The following is a 17,588-nucleotide window of genomic DNA, read 5'->3' on the forward strand; positions in this document are numbered from 1 at the left end:
CTGCCACCATCAATCCTGCACAGGTTGGCACTGAATAGAACACCACACAGAAAAAGTACCACAGCCCCTGGTCCTACCCCTGGCTCAGTACTTCAAGGGCAAGCCCCCTAGAGGCAGGGCACGATCTTGGTAATTCCTCTGACCAGCGGGCAGGAGCTGACCAAGGGTGGGCGTTGGGAAGGTTTCAGCCTCCGTCCTGCCTGGTGCTGGGATCAGCTCACACGGCTCCTGTGTCCACAGGACACAGAGAATACATTGTCCGTAAGGCGGATTATTCTGTACAAGAAGCTGAGACAAAGGGAGAGGTTGTTTCCAGCTGCTGGGGGAGGTGACAGGGGGTGGAAAAAGGGGCCAGCCTTGTACTGGGGCATTCCTGCAGAGTCTAGTTTTTTTTTTTTTTCCTTTCTCTTTCTCCTCAACAGCAGGAGGGGGCAGTCAGGCAATCTCTGTCCTGGGACTCACTCCAGAGCTGGAAGGAGCACTCGATGTATAACCTATCCACCTTAGCTGTTTCCCAAATTGTACACAGTTAAGTGAGGTGACCAGTCATGGGCAGGAAGGAACAGCAGCAGGGGGAGAGAAAGGGGCAAGATGGAGGATGAGCAGCCGGGAGGCTCGCTGACGACCAGATCCCAGCCACAGGGCGCAGGCGCAGAGACAGAGCTGTTATATTGACATTGATTCAGTAAGCTTCCACCTTTGGCACAGTGATCTCTGTGCTGCAGTAAGCTCTTGAGGTTTCACAGCTGCTGCTTCTTTCTCCATCCTAGATACCAACGTGGGAGACAATGACCTAATGCGTTCAGGGGGTCCCAAGAGTATGAGGAAGTACGACCTCTGAGCACAGCTGGGCAGTCAGAAACAGAATATTCCTACTGCCAGCATGTAGGGCAAGAGAGGCACTTCTGTGGATCCTAAACAGGAAAGCAGGTCACACGCGTCCTCATCCTTAAAAGGAAATGCTGTACATATTCCCTCCTAAGACAAAGAACATGTCAGCACTGGGGTACACCTGCTTTCCACTGAGGTGGTCGCTGCGTTGTACAGGCCTCAGCGGGGGAGATGCCACAGAGGGTTGTGCACTCCAGCAATCTGGGGAGGGGACATTTGAGAATGGGAGCAGGTACTCCCAGAGTGACAGACAGCAGAGCTCTGGGTCTCCCAGTAAAGGAGTACTTGCTTAAGGATACCAGACACAGGCAAGGTCGTACGTGGGGATCTTGTCCTTGTTCCTGCTGGTGCAGGCAGACATTTCCACCTGAAAATAAGGAATCCACTTCAACAGGATGGCGAGAATGAAGTCAGAGTTAGGTTGGGACAACAAGCAAGCTCAGGGAGGGGACAACAAGCGCCGTTCAGAGGAGGGGTGGTGTAAAGGAGAGCCGTCACCAGAAGCCGCTCTGGGGCTGTGAGAGGAGCACTGCTTGAACTCAGCTCAGTCCCAGTGGGAAAGTGAGAGGTGAGGAGATAAACAACACCCAAGCATTGAGCACCACTCTGAACTGCTCAAGTGGGGAAAAGGTCCAGCATTGCCTCAGAGCCACTGACAGCGATGTGTGCTGCAGCCAGCGAGCTGTGCATATGACAACCCTCGTCTTCATGCACAGGCCAGATGTGACATCTGGGACCACTTCCGTAGTCCTTTGCTACCACAGCCTGGCAGCATTTTGTCTGACTCTGAACACATGCCATGGGACCAGGATATGGAGAAAACAGGTGCTTCCAGACAGCTGAAGACACGAACTGGGGGGGAATATCAGACTTTTTAGATCAAAGTTAATTAAAGAAAGCTTGTCATGAAGAACACATTAGTATTGTTCTGTAGCACTCTGGAAACTGCTGCTGGTCCCCACAGGGCGCTCTCCAAGTTGCTGTCAGACCACTCAGAGCTAGCAAACATCAGTTTACATCACTTTTAAATCCTTTGGTCCACATTTGCTGATTCAACCTCTGCCCTTGTCCACGAAGGAGCACCAGAAAGGCTAGCTGATGCTGGATGTCAAACTCATTGCTCTTCACCTTTATAAAAGCAGACATGGTGACTGAAGGCTGCCCACTCCCACGTCAATCTGGCTCTTATCTGAACCACAGGCTTAGCAGGATGGAGCCAAGTACAGAAATCACAACTACTATGAAGGTGACTTCAACCCTAACGAGGGTGAAGTATAACTCTCTCCCTCCTCGACGAGACAGACGATGAGTCCAGAGGGAAAGGGTCCTAGTTCAAGTGCTAAGGGAAACGTTCACGTGGTGTGGCTGGGCAGAGTCATGTTGTGAGAAAGCCTGCACACTTTCCTTCAGGTGCACAGGGTGGGGTGAGAGAGATAGGCCTCTGACCCATCTCCCAGGTGGAGGCTCCACTCGCCTCCGCTTCCCCAGGGTGCAGGTGGACAGTCTGGCCCGGGGTGGAAGCCCCTTCACCTGCTGCTTAGATGGCACCTGGGCATGGGGAGCCGCACAGACAGCAGGACTCCAAGGACATGAAGCTGCTGTCAGCTTGGGCAACACCGAACAAGCACAGGTTCCTTTCACCTTGTGTCCATCAGTGCGCCATTGACTAGAAGCAGTGTGAGGTCACAGTAATTTCTGGATCAAAGCTTGTGGAGGGCAGTGTACAAGAGTAACTGTAGAAAGTTATTTATTGAACACCTATTGTTTCATACACTGTTCAGTCTTACATTCATCTTCTTGTTTTGATCCTCACAACAGCCCTATGAAGTAGGTATTATTACCACTTACAAATCATAACATGGGTTCAGAAAAATTAGGCCACTTGCCCAAGGTCCACGTACTTGGTCAGCAGTGACACTGGGATCTGTCTACTGCTAGAAGCCCACACTCGCTTTCACTGTACCCACTTGGATGAGCCTTGAGCCAAAGGTCATTTCACTGCCCAACTCTGCCAAGAGCACCTGCGAGTGGAGGTTGCTGGCCACACTCACCGCTGGAAGGTATGTATGGAAGCTGACTTGATGTTGGTTTTTATTCCACTTGGCATTTTCCCTAAAAGGAACACGAAGACACCTCTGAAGCAAGGGCAGACTTTCACAACCAATCAGAAATGTGGTGTCTCAGGTTCCCTCCTGCTACCTCCTTTATCATCTCAGAACCTTTGTGGCACCTGCCACTGGTTGGCAGCTGTGAGAGCTGTGGTTCTTTGCCCAGCTCCCTCCCTAAGGGTGTCTGGGAGGAAAGAGTTACTAAGGGATAACAAAACTGGGAAGGGTGAGGACACATCTCAGCACCGCCTCCTGCTCAAGTACTCCAGAGGAGATCTCTTCTGTCTGAAAACTGTTTTCCAAGTCTCGGGCTCAAGGAAGGAATCTCCAGGGCCAGGGATGCTGAGAGCCCAGATGGTCCCCTCTCCCCTGCTTACAGAGCGCCACATCCCAACTCCTAGCACCTTACCTGGTTGACCTGTTTGAGCCACCTGCACCCCACTGAGCATCGGCTGCTGCTGGCCCGGGGCTCCCGCCATCTGCACCTGCTGTAGTCCTGAGGCTGCAAGGATGGTGCCAGCTCCTGGCTGGCCTGGCTGCCCGGGGCCACTGCTGCCTGATGGTCTCCAATTAGAAAGACCCTTTCCAAAGGCAACAGCTGCCACCAGGGCATTAGTGTCTGCAGGGTTAAACGTCTGCTTGTTTGGTCGAAGACCTGGAAAAGAAGTGGGGACCCTTAAATACGATCTGGCCCCAGACTGAACCTGGCAGCTGGAGGATGGGTGATGTGCGTCAAAGTTGGAATTCTGATTTAGGCGGCACCTCAGCTCTTCCACAGCCCGAAGGAGAGGCAGGGACCCCGAGGCCTGCATCGGAGTCCTCGCTTCTCCCTCTACCCACTTCCACCAATGGCGCCAAGGCTAGCTTAGATGGAAATGGCCCAAAGATGGATACAAGCCCTTTTCTGTGCAAATCATCTCTGTGTCCTCAATCCACCATTCCTGGCCCAGCAACCTGACACCCCCTCCCTCCGTGTGGCCAATCCTTTCTCACCTCCACTCTCTGATTCTCCCCAATCCACCATTTCTGGCCCAGCAACCTGACAACCCCTCCCTCCATGTGGGCCCCAATCCTTCCTTACCTCCACTCTCTGATTCTCGCTCTTCTTTGCTGATTTTCTCCAGAAGATTTGAGCACATTTTATTCAAGCTCTGGATCTGCTTCTGTAACACACACACATGCACACATTGGTGCCGCCTGGGGCAAGTAAGCAAAGGACATGGAGAAGTTTCTTCCTTGTGCTCTTCCAAAGGCAACTTAGGGGCAGCCCACTGTGTGCCCATCTGACAGCAATGGTTAGGCCTGGCTCTTCCTGACGGGATGGGGACCAGGGGCACTGGGACAGGGACCGTGTCTAACCTGAGCTGCGTCGGCACCGATGCGGGCTGCGTCTGTCGTCAGCTGCTTCTCCTGCTCTTCCACCTCGGGGTCAGGCTTGGTCCTTAGATGGTCAGGGACCACTTCATGGCTGAAGACGGGCACCCGTCCTTCAGTCTGCCTCTGTAATGCAGATGGTATCAATCCTGCTACGTGCTCCAAGAAGATTCACCCTGGCCTGACTTTCCTTCCACAGGCACACAGTTCACATGTGAGAGAAATTCAACCTGAGATACATTATCTAGCTGCCCAGGACCCCATGCCCTCCACTCCACCTTTCATTCCCATATTCTCACATCCCGATAGCTACCAGCCTAGCAATCAGTTTGACTCTGTCACATTTTAAGATAAAAAAAGACAGAGGTTAGAGGAAAAAGGTCTTTGCCTTGGGCACATGGACTTTAGAGTATTACAGCACCACCTGGCAGTGGCTTCCTTATTCTAAGAAGGACAGTAAGTGAGGCTTCCCAAACAAAGCCCCTGCTTCTCACTGCCACAGATCACCCCACATTCAGAACCTGTGGAGTCGCCAATCAAAAACTGCGACCTAAGCTTTCACCTGAGCAGTTCATTTCCCAAGTTTCCTCTTTTCCCCTCCTCACCATGAGATCCTCATCTCGGTCGGGGGACAGCACCAGAGGGATGATGACTTGGTTGCGGAGCAGTGGAGTCTTTTCATGCTTCAAGACCTTGTTCAGAGTGTTCAACTGTCCCGAGAGCAAGGCAAAACTGTCCAGGACGGAGGGCCTGGTGGTGGTTAATAAGGCATCAGAATGTCCTACCCCTTCTGTGGAGTGCTTCCCAGGAAAATCACCTTTAACAAGCCTTCCAGACTGAACCTCACCGACCCCAAAAGACTCCAGCCTATCAGAAACCAGCCTGGCCAGCAGGGATGACAGTGTTAGGAAAGAGATGCAGGTTTTTGGTCCCTGGTAGAGGCAGACAAAAGGCAGACCAGGGCTGGAATGGGGTGAAAAACATGGGGTAGACGGGAAACATGGGCTATTCTGTCAGGACAATTCAGATGTTGGATTCATACTATAGGAGTTATACTTCAGAAGTAAGTTAGGTCTAAAACACAGCCACCTTGGTGGCCAGAGATCCAGCACAAATAGCAGTGTGATGGGAAGAACCATTGGGAGAAGGGCTGCTCAAGGGAAAGCCAAGTGTAAGACTCAAAAGCTAGAAAGAACTCAGGGTTGGGAAATGGGGCCAGTCCTTGCTTCCTTGCTGCTCAGCCAAACTCCACTTGTTACCTGTTGGGAAACCAAGCTCTTTCCAAATCAGAAGACACTTGCAAACTGAGACATGGTTACATCACTGGAGAGGTCCCATTGGCCGGGAGGCCTGGTCCCCTCCCCACCCTCTACGCCCTCCCCAGCTCACCCAGGCGACTCCTACCAGGTGAGCCTGTCATACTCGTTCTCCAGCTTATAGATGAAACCTCCCAGGGAGTTCTTCAGATCAGCCACTTGACTCAGCAGGGCATCCAAGGATGCCTCCAGCTGCTTCTCCTCCCTCTGCAGCCAGAGAGAAGGGGCTGGTTACTGAGACAGACACAGGAGCGTGATCCCTTCAGAAGGAGGCCAGAAAGCCCACAGAGAGAGTATGCAACCTCAGTTGGGTAATGCCAAGTCTTACTGACCTCCAAGCAGCCAGGTTTATTTGCTATCTTTGGTATTTGGGTTATAGACAGCATCAGCCCTCAGCTCTTCCACCTGACCACATGTGTTTTCCCACTGCAGCAAAGTACACACCCACTTCTGTTCTGGTTTAGAAACTCCTCCCAGAAGGACCGCCCGGGTGCACCCTCTCAAACGTGCCCTCCCGCCTCCTTGGTCCCACAATCTGCTGCAGGAGCTTGGCTCTTCAAGTCAACAGCACCGTCTCTGAGAGGTCTGCCTACACTTGGAACTTTCTCTGAATAATGGCCCTGCCCTGGCCCTCAGCCCTCCTCCCCACCTTTAGCAGTTAGATAGCTCCACTTTCTCCTTGCTGAATTAATTTGCACTAGTTGGTTTCTGCGCCCCCCCCCCCCCCATCCCTGTGCCTCTGTCTCAAGCTCAGAGGACTGGTAAAAAAGACTTACAAGTGACTAAGTGACAAATGAAAAACAAAATCAAGCCCGCCCCCGCCCCGCCCCCCACGCCCCCCTCCAAGTCAACGGACCCACAATGTTAAATGTCAGTGGTCTGCAAGGCATTTCTGTCCCGTCTGGGGTCTCCCGCTGTACTGCACTTCTTCAGCCTTAACCGCTACTGGGTACAGAGCCTGGGCAGTCACGCACACCCCATGCATCTGACGGGGGCCTCATCCAAAGTCTCCGCCGGCAGCCTAGCTTTCGGCCGCTGCGGCCTGCAATTCCTTTTCTCCAGGATCCGACTCAATCCATCACTTTCCTGGGCCGCCTCCACGGCATCCCGGCTTTCGAAATCACATCCTGATCCTTTCCCACAACAATCTGGGGGCCGGCGACCGCCCCCGCCGGACTCGGCCAGGTCAGCGGGCTCCACCCCCTCGGGGCCCCCGGGGCCGCTGCCTCTCCGCCAGGCCTGCCCGGCCTGCGTCTTCTGCTCCGTCTTCCCCGCCGCAATCCCCACGCTCCGCAACCAGCCCCCTCTCACTGCGTGACCAGCAGCTCATGCCGCCACCGCCACCCCAACCCGCTCCTCACCTGCATTGCGACAGCCGAGGCAGCAACAAACACTTCCTCTTCCGGCTTCCCAGGCAGGGAGGGCTTTGTTCACCAATCAAGGAAAAGGAACTGGGCCCTCCCACTGGCTTCCGGTTTCTGCCCCGCACTGAGGCTGCCAGGTCAGGGGTCCGGAGCGGATCGGCCTCGCGGGCCCGGGCCGGCGCGGCCGGGCTTGTGTGATGGCCTCGGAGCGCCCGGAGCCGGAGGTGAGGGGCGGGCGGGCTCAGCGCTGGGCCCCGAGACCCGAGGGTGCGGGGCGGGCAGCGGACAGCCGGGCCGTGCAGCCCTGAAGACCGCACAGTGGAACTTCCTCCCCAAGATCCCAGCTTTCCTTAGCAGACCAGAGCAGAAATGCTTCGCTTCCTTTCGTTTTTGCGTTACTAGAGTTCTCCCCGCTTTGCCCACTCTACTGACAGTGTCCCTGAGACCCTTGTTTTGGTTCGGTTGCAGTTGCAGAGGGCTGAACGGTAGTAGGCGGTGCGTGTGTTCAGACCCGGGAAAGCAGTAGACAAGAGCATTCATTAGCTGAATGCTGGCACTCATGCTGCTAGGAAAGCTGCTCTGATTTCTGGAAGTAGGACCTAGTTCGGATTTTAGCGCTGCTATTTAGCTCTCTCTGCAGCTTCGGGCAAGTCTTAACTTTCTAATCCTGTGTCTTCCTTTACAAAACCCTGCCTCAGTGTGTTGCGAGAGAAGGTGATCTGTTCCATGCCAAGAACCATGCAGACAGCTTCACATACCTAGTATCCCTCACTCTGCACAATATCCATTTTTAAAAACTATTTTTGTTGGAAAGGCAGATTTACACAGAGAGAGAGAGAGAGAGAGCAAAGAAAGATCTTCCATCTGCTGGTTCATTCCCCAAATGGCTCATCAACCGGAGCTGAGCTGACCCTCAGGGTCTCCCACACAGGTGCAGGGTCCCAAAGCTTTGGGCCGTCCTCAACTGCTTTCCCAGGCCACAAGCAGGGAGCTGGATGGGAGGTGGAGCAGCTGAGACACAAACTGGCACCGGTATGGGATCCCGGTGTTTGGAGGTGGAGGATTAGCCAGTTGAGCCATTGCACCAGACCCACAGTATCCCTTCTCATTTTCAAAAAAGTTTAGGTGCCTTGTGCCTGGGGAGTAGCCGTGTTTTAAAAGTGGACGATCGGAGGGTAGCATCCCAGGACTGCAGGTGAATGTAGTAACAGGAGGGGCTGGTGAGGAATGTGAGCTGGCACAGAGCCATTGCCTTCTGAAGAGTTTACCCATGGCAGTTAACCACCTCCACCCTGTGAAGTCAACACTGTTAGTAACCCCATTTTACAGTCAGGCAGAGCGAGGACCCCAGAACGGTGGTCAGGCTCCATGTTCTTCACGACTGTAAATCATCAAACCGTCGCAGGATAGCCCTCTGTGTATTAGGATTTGATGTGAGGAGATTCAACAAAAAACCTGGTTGCTTGTGGAAAACTATGCTCTTTTTAAATTTTTATGCAAAAGGGATCAGAACTTCCCAGAGGCGGGGAACAGGCCGTGCACTAGAACGTCACCGTACTGAGGGAAATCACGCAGCAGATGGACGTGTTTCATTATGGCTGAAAGAGCGAGCAGGAATGGTGCAGAGTCTAAAGCAATATTCTCATGTGTGGTTTAAAATTTTCTAATAGCTGTAATGAGTTTTTAAAAAGGTACAATAATTATAATAGTACATTTTATTTATTTAAAATTTGTTTTAATTTGAAAGGCAGGGTTATAGCAACAGAAAAAGAGACAGACAGCGAAAGATCTTCCATCCACTAGTTCAATCCCCAAATGGCCACAATGGCCAGAGCTGAGCTGATGTGAAGCCAGGAGGCATGAGTTTCTGCCAGATCTCCCAAGTGGGTAGAGGGTCCAAGGACTCGGGCTATCCTCTGCTGCGTTCCCACACTGTTTGCAGGGAGCTGGAGCAGAAATGAAATGAGGCACAGAACAATGGCTCAGTGGTGAAATCCCCACCTTGCAAGTGCTGGGATCCCATGTGGGCACCGGTTTGTGTGCCAGCTTCTCTGCTTCCCCTCCAGCTCCCTGCTTATGACCTGGGAAAACAGTTGAGGACGGCCCAAAGCCTTGGTACCCTGCACCCGCGTTTGAGACCTGGACGAAGCTCCTGGCTTTGGATTGACTCAGCTTCAGCCATTGCAGCCACTTAGGGAGTGAACCAGCAGATGGAAAATTTCTGTCCTTCTCTGTGAAACTGCCTTTCCAATAAAAATAAAAATAAATAAATCTTAAAAAAAAAAAGAAGTGAAGCAGCTGCAACTTGAACTGGTGCCTATATGGGATGCCAGTGGCACAGGTATTATATGTGTGTGTATGTATGTTTATAGTCAGTAATGTGTTTTATTTAGCCTACTACTTTCAAAATAGCATTGTTTTAATGTGTAATAAATGTTTTGAAGTTGAACTTTTTAAAAATTTATTTTTATCAGAAAGGCAGATTTACAAAGAGAAACAGAGAGAAAGATCTTCCATCTGATGGTTCACTCCTCAAATGGTTAAACAGCCAGAGCTGAGCCGATCCAAAGCTAGGAGCTTCTTCCCAGTTCTCTCACCTGGGTGTGTGATGCCAAGGCTTTGGACCATCCTCTGTTGCTTTCCCAGGCCATGAGCAGAGGGAGCTGGATGGGAAGTGGAGCAGCTAGGATACAAGCAGGTGCCCATATTGGATGCTGGTGCTTGTAGACTGAATTAGCCAAAGTTGAGCCATTGCACTAGCCCCTTAAACTTGAGCTGTTTATCCTGTTTGTTTGTTGGGGGTATATATATATATATATATATATACCAAGTTGTAAACATTCAGTGTGTACCTTACACTCACAGCACGCCTCGGTATAGGTAGCAGAGTTCCTGGTACTCAGTACCCCTAGGGCACCTAGGCTGAACAGTGCAGATATGGCAAAACAAAACAAACTAACCAATCACAGTCTGTCTTGTCTCCCCCTGCCCTCCTCTCTCTCCTAAGGCTCATTCATCCCAAAGTGAAGCACTAGCTCAGCTCTTGGTCAGCTTTTCTGACCATTTTATCTCAGAAGGTGAAGATAGTAAAGAGTTCTGACCCTGGGAGTAAAGGAACCAACTTTTAGGAGTTGTTAAATCCAAGAGAAGGTTGGGCAGAGTCAGATTTAGGAAATCATTCATGAGACGCCAAAAATATTTCATGAATGCTTGTCGACTCAGACCTGTGCTAGGTATCAGGGTGGTTACAGAATCATGTAAGATGCCCTCCCTATCTTTATGGAGTGAACAAACATGGAATTATGATAAGAAATGTTGCAAACGCATTGATGAGGGTGTTTAATAGAGATTTAACCTACATTGTTAAGAGGTTGAAGAGAGTGGATTGAAAAGGCACCTCAGAGGAGTGCTGTGTAAGTTGAGGCCTGACAGATGCACTGGTGCTGGCCATGAGAGGCCCAAGCATTCCAGGGGCAGGCGAAGCTCCTAAAGTGAGAGGGAGCGTCCAGTATGGATGCAGGATGACTGGGGGAACAGTTAGCACTGCCGGGGCACTCATGAAGTTCTCACTGTTGCTGCCTCATTTCCTGGATAGTTCTAAGAGCTAAAGTGCTAGAACGGTCTAGCTCATCAGCAGCAGGCCAGCGGTTGGCCCTTGGTGCTCTTACATTACAGGCCATGCTCTTGAGGCAGGGCAAGGGTTGGTGAGAGATCTGGCTGGAGGAGCCACCGTGTGAGGCTGTGCTGGAGGTCCAGCAGTTTGGCATAAGTGTCATGGTAGAGGAGATTTCGACCCAGTCTACCTCACTTTTGTGACTGTTAACAGAAGATAGTACAGGGTTAGAAAACCTCAAGGAATAATTCAGACCTTATTCATGAAGAGACAAGTACAGGAACAACAGCAACAAAACAAAACAAAAAAACCCGAATGGGCTGGACTGTGTTTCATTCATCCCGACAGTCACCTGGTGTGCAGCACAGCACATGGCAATGCCTTATCGGTGTTGGCCTCAATCCGTATTCCAAAGAGTGACAGCCTTCCCTCCAGCATGCTTCTGACTGTCCTGTTGAGTTGCAACATCTCTAAGAATGTATCTTTATCCATATGTCACCAATGGAGAAATCAGGGCCTGGAAAGACTGAGTGGCCTGCGCAAGATCATCTGGAGAGCAAGTAGTCGAACTTGATTGAAATCCAGGTCTCTAAGCCCAAGAGCCGGCTTTGTCTTTCCCAGACAGCTCCAGGAGGACTACCCAAGGTGGCGGTGGGGAGGTGTAAGGGTATTCCTGGGGCCTCAGAACTGTGTTTGTGGGTGTCACGGAAGCCACTGCATTGGACTCTGTCAGGGAGCTGATTGACTTGTCGGCTCCACAGCCCCACCAGCTTTTCATTCATGGCTTGTAGTGGTGGCCAGGAAGTGAGTCCACCCAAGGTAGGGTGGTCCTCGCTCAGCTGGCCTTTCCCTCTAACTGCTGAAATTAAGTCTTCCGGTGGTGGTGAACTATATCCTAAATATGAAGAAGCTTTAGAGATGAGGATTTGGAAACACACTTGTTGACTTGGAAAACTCACTTGTCATGGGGAGTGTTGTGAGAGTGGATTCTGCAAGACCCACAGGGCAGTCAGTCACATCGTTCTGAATAACTCAAGGCAAGACACAGACCTGGAGTCTGTATAGCAGTGAGGTGCAGCAGTCTGCCGACTAATAATCTGAAGTGAGATTGTTAGTACCCAGTGCCCACCTCTTAGCAAACTCTACTTTAACTGCAGTGTCACTTTCTTCCATGTCACTTTTTTTTTCCTGCTTGCTGTCATAGAACCATGTTGTTGTCCTTTGGGGTAAATACCAAAGTACAATTTCTAATAACAAAATCAGAGGGCTTGTTTGTGCTTTCCGTTGCATCCTTAGGACCCAGTGCAGTGCCCAGCTTACCATGAGCTCTCCACAGGTTTGCTGGCTAAATGAGTACCTCCTCACCTTTCCCTGTCCTTTTTGGAGTTAGAGGAGCACTAGCTAACATCCTGATCAACTTAAAAGGGAAGGGAAGCTGGGAATATTTAGCACAAGAACAACACTCTTAAGTTTCACAGTAGAATAATAGATTGAATAATAGATTGAATTTAACTAATGTGATAAGACTAATTAAATAATTATATGTGTGCAAAGGGCAGGTATGTGAGCCTAGAATGGGAGAGGTGTCTTAGAAATGCAATTAGGAAACTCATAAGAGTTCCTAAAACAGTAAATATTGGGGCTGTGAATCTGAGACCCCCATCTGGGTGTGGGTTCCATTTTGACATATGTATAAAGAGAGCATGTGTAGTGATTTGCCTGTTCATACCCCAAATGTCCACAGCAGCTTGGGCTGGGCCACACCAGAGCCAGGAGCCAAGAATTCAGTCACTGGAGCCAGCACCTGCTGCTTGTCAGGGTGCCCGTCAGCAGGAAGCTGGGTCAGATCAGGGGCAGGACTTACATCCAGGCACTGTGGTCTCCAGTGGCAACTTCATCATTGCACCACACATCCACCCCAGAATGAGAACTCTTGAACAGTGTTGATAAAAAGAGTAAAAATTTAGGTCACCAGTAAGAAATTGAAACCAGGACCAGTATTGTATGCTTGTATCCCACAGTGGATTCTGGCTCCAGCCTGGAGGCTGCTGGCGCACCTGGGAAAGCAGTGGACAATGGCCCACGTGCGGCTAGGCTCCTGGCTTCCCCCCAGCCCAGCCCTGGCCAGAGCAGCCACTTCAGGGAGTGAACCAGTGGATGGAGGATCTCTTCATTTCACTAGTCTTTCCCTCTCTGTCACTCTACCTTCAAAAATAAGTCTGTTTAATATATTTCAAAGATTTCCTCGTTATTGTTTGAAAGGCAGAGTTTACAGAGTAAGAAGGAGAGATGGAGAGAAGGTCTTCCGTCTGCTGGTTCACTTCCCAAATGGGTGAAATAGTGTATATGACTGCAGAGAGCAGTTTCTCTCATGCATTCATTCAGCAAACACTGCTGGAGCACGTGGTGTGGCTTGGTGCTGTGTCAGGACTGCAGCAGGAAGGGAGTAGAGCCCTGGCACCTGCAGAACTATGGGGGAAGCAAACATTAAACAGCGTACACAGTCTTTTAAAGATTTGTTTGTTTTTATTGGTAAGGCAGATTTACAGAGAAGGAGAGACAAGGAAGGTCTTCCATCTGCTGGTTCACTCCTCAAGTGACTGCAACAGCCTGAGCTGGGCCAAAACAAAGGCAGGAGCCAGGAGCTTCACTGTTCTCCCCGATCCTGGACAGTGAACTGGATAAAAAGTGGAACAGCTAGGACTCAAACCAACACCCATATGGAATGCCAGTGCTGCAGGCAGAAGCTTAGTGTACTATGCCATGGTGCTTTTAACCCTGGCTCAGTATGGATCTAAACTTTTTCCCATATTTTTTCATTGCAGAGCTGAAACTGACTGGCATTTATGCAAGTCTTTACTGAGTATTAATATCAAGACTAGAATTAGGATTATCTTAGGTGGGGCGAGGGGGGTGCAATATGGTGACATAGCATACTAATCCCCTGCTTGCAATGTTGACATCCCATATGGGCACTGGTTTGTGTCCGCCTGTTCCATTTCCCATTCAGCTTCCTGCTTATGGCTTAGGAAAACAGCAGAGCATAGCTCAAGTCCTTGTGCCTCTGCACCCATGAGGGAGACCTGGAAGAAATTCCTGGCTCCTGGCTTCAGATAGACTCAGCTGTGGTGGTTGTGGCCCCTTGGGGAGTGAATCAGCAGTTGGAAGACTTTTCTGTATCTTTCCTTCTATCTCTGTAAAATCTGCTTTTCAAATAAAAATGAACATGTCTATATTTTTAAAAAGGTTATTTTGAGGGGCTGGCTGCTGGCTTGTAACCATAGGTTAAACTGCCCTTTGCAAGGTGCCTGGGAAACGGCAGGTGGTGGTCCAAGCACTTGGATCCCTGCCATCCAGTGTAAGACCCAGCTGGCATTCCTGACTACCACCTTCAGCCTGGCCCAGCCTGGGCACAATAAACCAGCAAATCAAAGATGCCAATCTCTCCCTCTGTTCCTCTCCTCCCCCTCTCTGCTCTCAGACATTGTGCTTTTTAAATAAGTATATACGTGTATATAAAAACAATTACTTTGGCACAGATGTTTGGCACTAGGATGCGTAGAGTGCTCGGGTTGAACCTCTGGCTCCGCTCCTGACTCCAGCTTCCTGCTGTTGTGCACCTTGGGAGACAGCAGGTGACAGCTCGGGCTGCGTCCCTGCCACTGGTGAGAGAGCCGCAGTGGCTGTTAGGAGCAGCTAACAGATGGGAATAAATCAGCAGATGGAAGCACACATTCCCCCCACCCCCATCCCAAGTGGGCAAACAAACAAAAAATTATTTCTTCGGGAGAAGCGTTGTACTCACTGTGATTAGGCTGATCATGATGAATCTGCTTGTTCAGTAAAATTGATTGAACATCCTTTGTGTCAGGCATTGCAATAGGCTTATGGGGACAGGGTGATAAAGCAGGAAGGGCTGCTGACTTAGGATCTCTCTCGTATTCGGATACTATCCTGAGCCCAAAGCAGCCTTCTTTAGATAAGAACTTTGGCAGGGATCCAGCCTGCCGACCGAGATGAGAAAGTTCACTTGTACCGTAGCCCACACCAGCCATGGCAGCCCTGAAGGAGAGGCCTCCAGGGTGTGAGAGTCTCCTACCTTGAGACAACAGAGGCTGGGGAGGCTGGGCATCACTGCAGTTTGACTCTCGGACAATAACCAGGCTCAGGCATGTGGCAATACAAATATACAATGTTGTTGGAACCTTTTGCCGGGGGAGGAGGCTGTTGGGACTGATAGGATCTCTGAATTTTTATTTATTTTATTTTAATAAATTACCACCTCAATACAGAGGATATGACTTTTTAAGAAAAGATTTATTTTTTATTTCGAGCCACAGTAGCCTAGTGGCTAAAGTCCTTACCTTGCACGCGCCGGGATCCATATTGGTGCCGGTTCATATCCCGGCTGCTCCACTTCCCATCCAGCTCCCTGCTTGTGGCCTGGGAAAGCAGTCAAAGACGCCCAAAGCCTTGGGATCTTGCACCTGCATGGGAGACCCGGAAGAGGCTCCAGGCTCCTTGCTTTGGATCAGCATAGCTCTGGTTATAGTGGCCACTTGGAGAGTGAATCAATGGGTGAAAGATCTTCCTCTTTGTCTCTCCTCCTCTCTGTATATCTGAATTTCTAATAAAATTTTTTTAAATATGTATTTTTATTTCAAATGCAATTACAGAGAAAGAAGGAAACACAAAGAGGTCTTTCATCCACTGGCTCAATACCCCTCCCACCCCAAATGGCCACAACAGCTGGAGCTAGGCCACTCAGAAGCTGACAGCCAGGAACTTCTGGGTCTCCCACATGGGCACAGGATCCTGAGCACTTGGAACATTTTCTGCTGCTTTCTCAGGCACACTTGCAGGGAGTTGGGTCAGAAATGGAGAAGCCAGGATTGGAACCTATGCCCATATGGGATGCCAGTGGCACAGGCTGAGGTTTAACGTACTGTGCCAGAACACTTGGCCCCCTGTCTCCAATTTTTTTTAAAGTAACTTGGAAATCATTCTGCCACTTCCTGATTTCTAAGGCTATGCTATTCATCTTTGACAACTTCTTTCTAGGTCCTCACTTCTAATTAATCACCAGTCCTTACCTGTCCAGTCCTGAAGATCTCCTCTAATGAGATGAAGCTCACCATTTAGTTCCCCTGACTTCCTGTGGTTGTTTTCCTGGAACAGTAGTTTCAAATTAGGGGCAGTGGTGGGTTTACATTCTAGCACAACCACTTATCTCCCAGGACCGATCTTTGCAGGTCATAGAATGGCTACTTTGGATAGCTCTGGTCTCAGCCACTATTATCTCCCCTAGGGGGTGGAGGAGACTTTCTGAGCCATGGGATAGCTTCAGGAAAATTGCTTTAATATAGAGAAAATAGTACTGCTTTGCCAAAACCTTTGAATAGCATAACCTCACTGCTAAGATGAAATATGAAGCCCGAGCCTGTTTGTAGCTCGGCGTGCTGTAGGGAGGCAGCACGTGCGGGGCAAGGAGGCAGTCTTCCTCTGGAGTGGGATTTTAGCCATTGCAGAGGCACAACACAGGATTGTATGCAGTCACCTCTTAGCAATATGTGTGTGTGTGTGGCCAGGGATGGGTCCTACAAGGGTCAGGACCCATATCCGGGGTCCTGGATGGCAGGTCCCCAAAGACCAGGCTCGCCTTCCACTGCTTTTCCTAAGGCGTTACTGGGGAGCTGGGTCAAATGAGGAGCAGCCAGCACATGACCCTCACTGCCTGTATGGATGTCAGCTTTACCTGCTACACCACAGTACTTGCCCTGTGTCGCTCTTTAGCATATCTGTTCGTCGTCTTGATGTGTCTGAGCATGCTGTCTACTTAACCCCTTCATTGTGTCCTTTTTTGTGACCTCTCAATGGTTTCTGCTCTTTAAAAAAAAAAAGATTCGTTTATATTTATTGGAAAGCCAGATCTACAGAGAGAAGGAGAAACAGGAAGACCCTCCGTCCGCTGGTTCACTCCCCAAGAAGCCACAACACCTGGAGCTGAGCCAGTCTGAACCCAGAAGCCTCTTCTAGGTCTCCCACACAGGTTCAGGGTCCCAAGGCGTGGTGCCATCCTCGACCGCTTTCCACATGCAGGGAGCAGCATCGGAAGTGGAACAGCCAGGATGCAAACCAGTGCCCATGTGGGATCCTGGCATTTGCAAGGAGAGCACTTAGCCACTGAGCCAAAGTGCTGGGCCTAGTTTCTGCTTTTTAATCTCTGATTATAGCTTCTTCTCACACTGAGAAACTCGTCAGGCCTTGATTTGACTTCTGACCTTATTCCAACTGTTGATATGAAAGTCATGTAGCTTTTGGATTTTAGTTTTCTCCTTCTAAATGTTCTGTTGTGAAGACTTAGTAAGCCGGGCCCGGAGCGGTGGTGCAGTGGTTAAGGTCCTCACCTTGCACGCCCGGGATCCCACATGGGCTCCAGTTCTATCCCAGCAGCCCCGCTTCCCTTCCAGCTCCCTGCCTGTGGCCGGGGAAGGCAGTCGAGGACGGCCTAAAGCTTTGGGTCCCTGCACCCGCGTGAGAGACCCGGAAGAGGCTCCTGGCTTCGGATCGGCATAGCATCGGCCGTTGCGCTCACTTGGGGAGTGAATCATCGGACGGAAGATCTTCCTCTCTGTCTCTCCTCTCTGTATATCCGCCTTTCCAATAAAAAAATAATAAAAATAAATCTTTTTTAAAAAAAAGATTGATCTATCTGAAAGGCAAAGTGACAGATACCTTCTATCTGCTGGGCCAAGGCAAAGCAGGAGCCGGGCACTTCATCCAGCTCTCCCACATGGCGAAAGAGACCCGAGTCCTTGGGCCTTCATCAGGTGCCTTCCCATGTGCATTAGCAGGAAGCTGGATTGGCAGTGTGGGAGCCAGGATTCAAACTGGCATTCTGGTGTGGGCTGCAAGCACCCCA

The 17,588-nt window shown here is 50.4% G+C and overlaps 2 protein-coding genes across 5 annotated transcripts in view; one reads left to right on the plus strand and one right to left on the minus strand.

Moving 5' to 3' along the window:
• Nucleotides 1-2,621: 2,621 nt before the first annotated feature.
• MED8 (mediator complex subunit 8) lies at nt 2,622-7,097 on the minus strand. Of its 4 annotated transcripts, none has more exons than XM_040974331.1 (7): nt 7,051-7,097; nt 5,778-5,896; nt 4,979-5,123; nt 4,359-4,499; nt 4,081-4,162; nt 3,409-3,654; nt 2,622-3,003 (listed from the first exon to the last, which is right to left on the minus strand). In XM_040974331.1, the coding sequence occupies exons 1-7, from the start codon at nt 7,054-7,056 to the stop codon at nt 2,939-2,941; spliced, it is 804 nt and encodes a 267-aa protein (XP_040830265.1). In that variant the 5' UTR covers nt 7,057-7,097; the 3' UTR covers nt 2,622-2,938. The 4 variants fall into 4 exon arrangements, with proteins under 4 accessions (XP_040830265.1, XP_040830268.1, XP_040830266.1 ...); XM_040974334.1 differs by lacking the exon at nt 7,051-7,097 and adding an exon at nt 6,546-6,935 and having other exon boundaries at nt 5,763-5,896; XM_040974332.1 differs by lacking the exon at nt 7,051-7,097 and adding an exon at nt 6,546-6,934.
• Nucleotides 7,098-7,184: 87 nt separating this feature from the next.
• The window catches only part of SZT2 (SZT2 subunit of KICSTOR complex), a 49,906-nt gene continuing 39,502 nt past the window's right edge, over nt 7,185-17,588 (plus strand). The window contains exon 1 of the mRNA XM_040974335.1: nt 7,185-7,277. Within this exon, the coding sequence (XP_040830269.1) occupies nt 7,251-7,277 (27 nt within the window). The 5' untranslated portion in view covers nt 7,185-7,250. The remainder of the gene's footprint in view (nt 7,278-17,588) is intronic.

Source organism: Ochotona curzoniae, unplaced genomic scaffold (assembly GCF_017591425.1).
Source record: "Ochotona curzoniae isolate NIBS_2020 unplaced genomic scaffold, NIBS_Ocur_1.0 contig_2404, whole genome shotgun sequence".
Lineage (NCBI taxonomy): Eukaryota > Metazoa > Chordata > Mammalia > Lagomorpha > Ochotonidae > Ochotona > Ochotona curzoniae.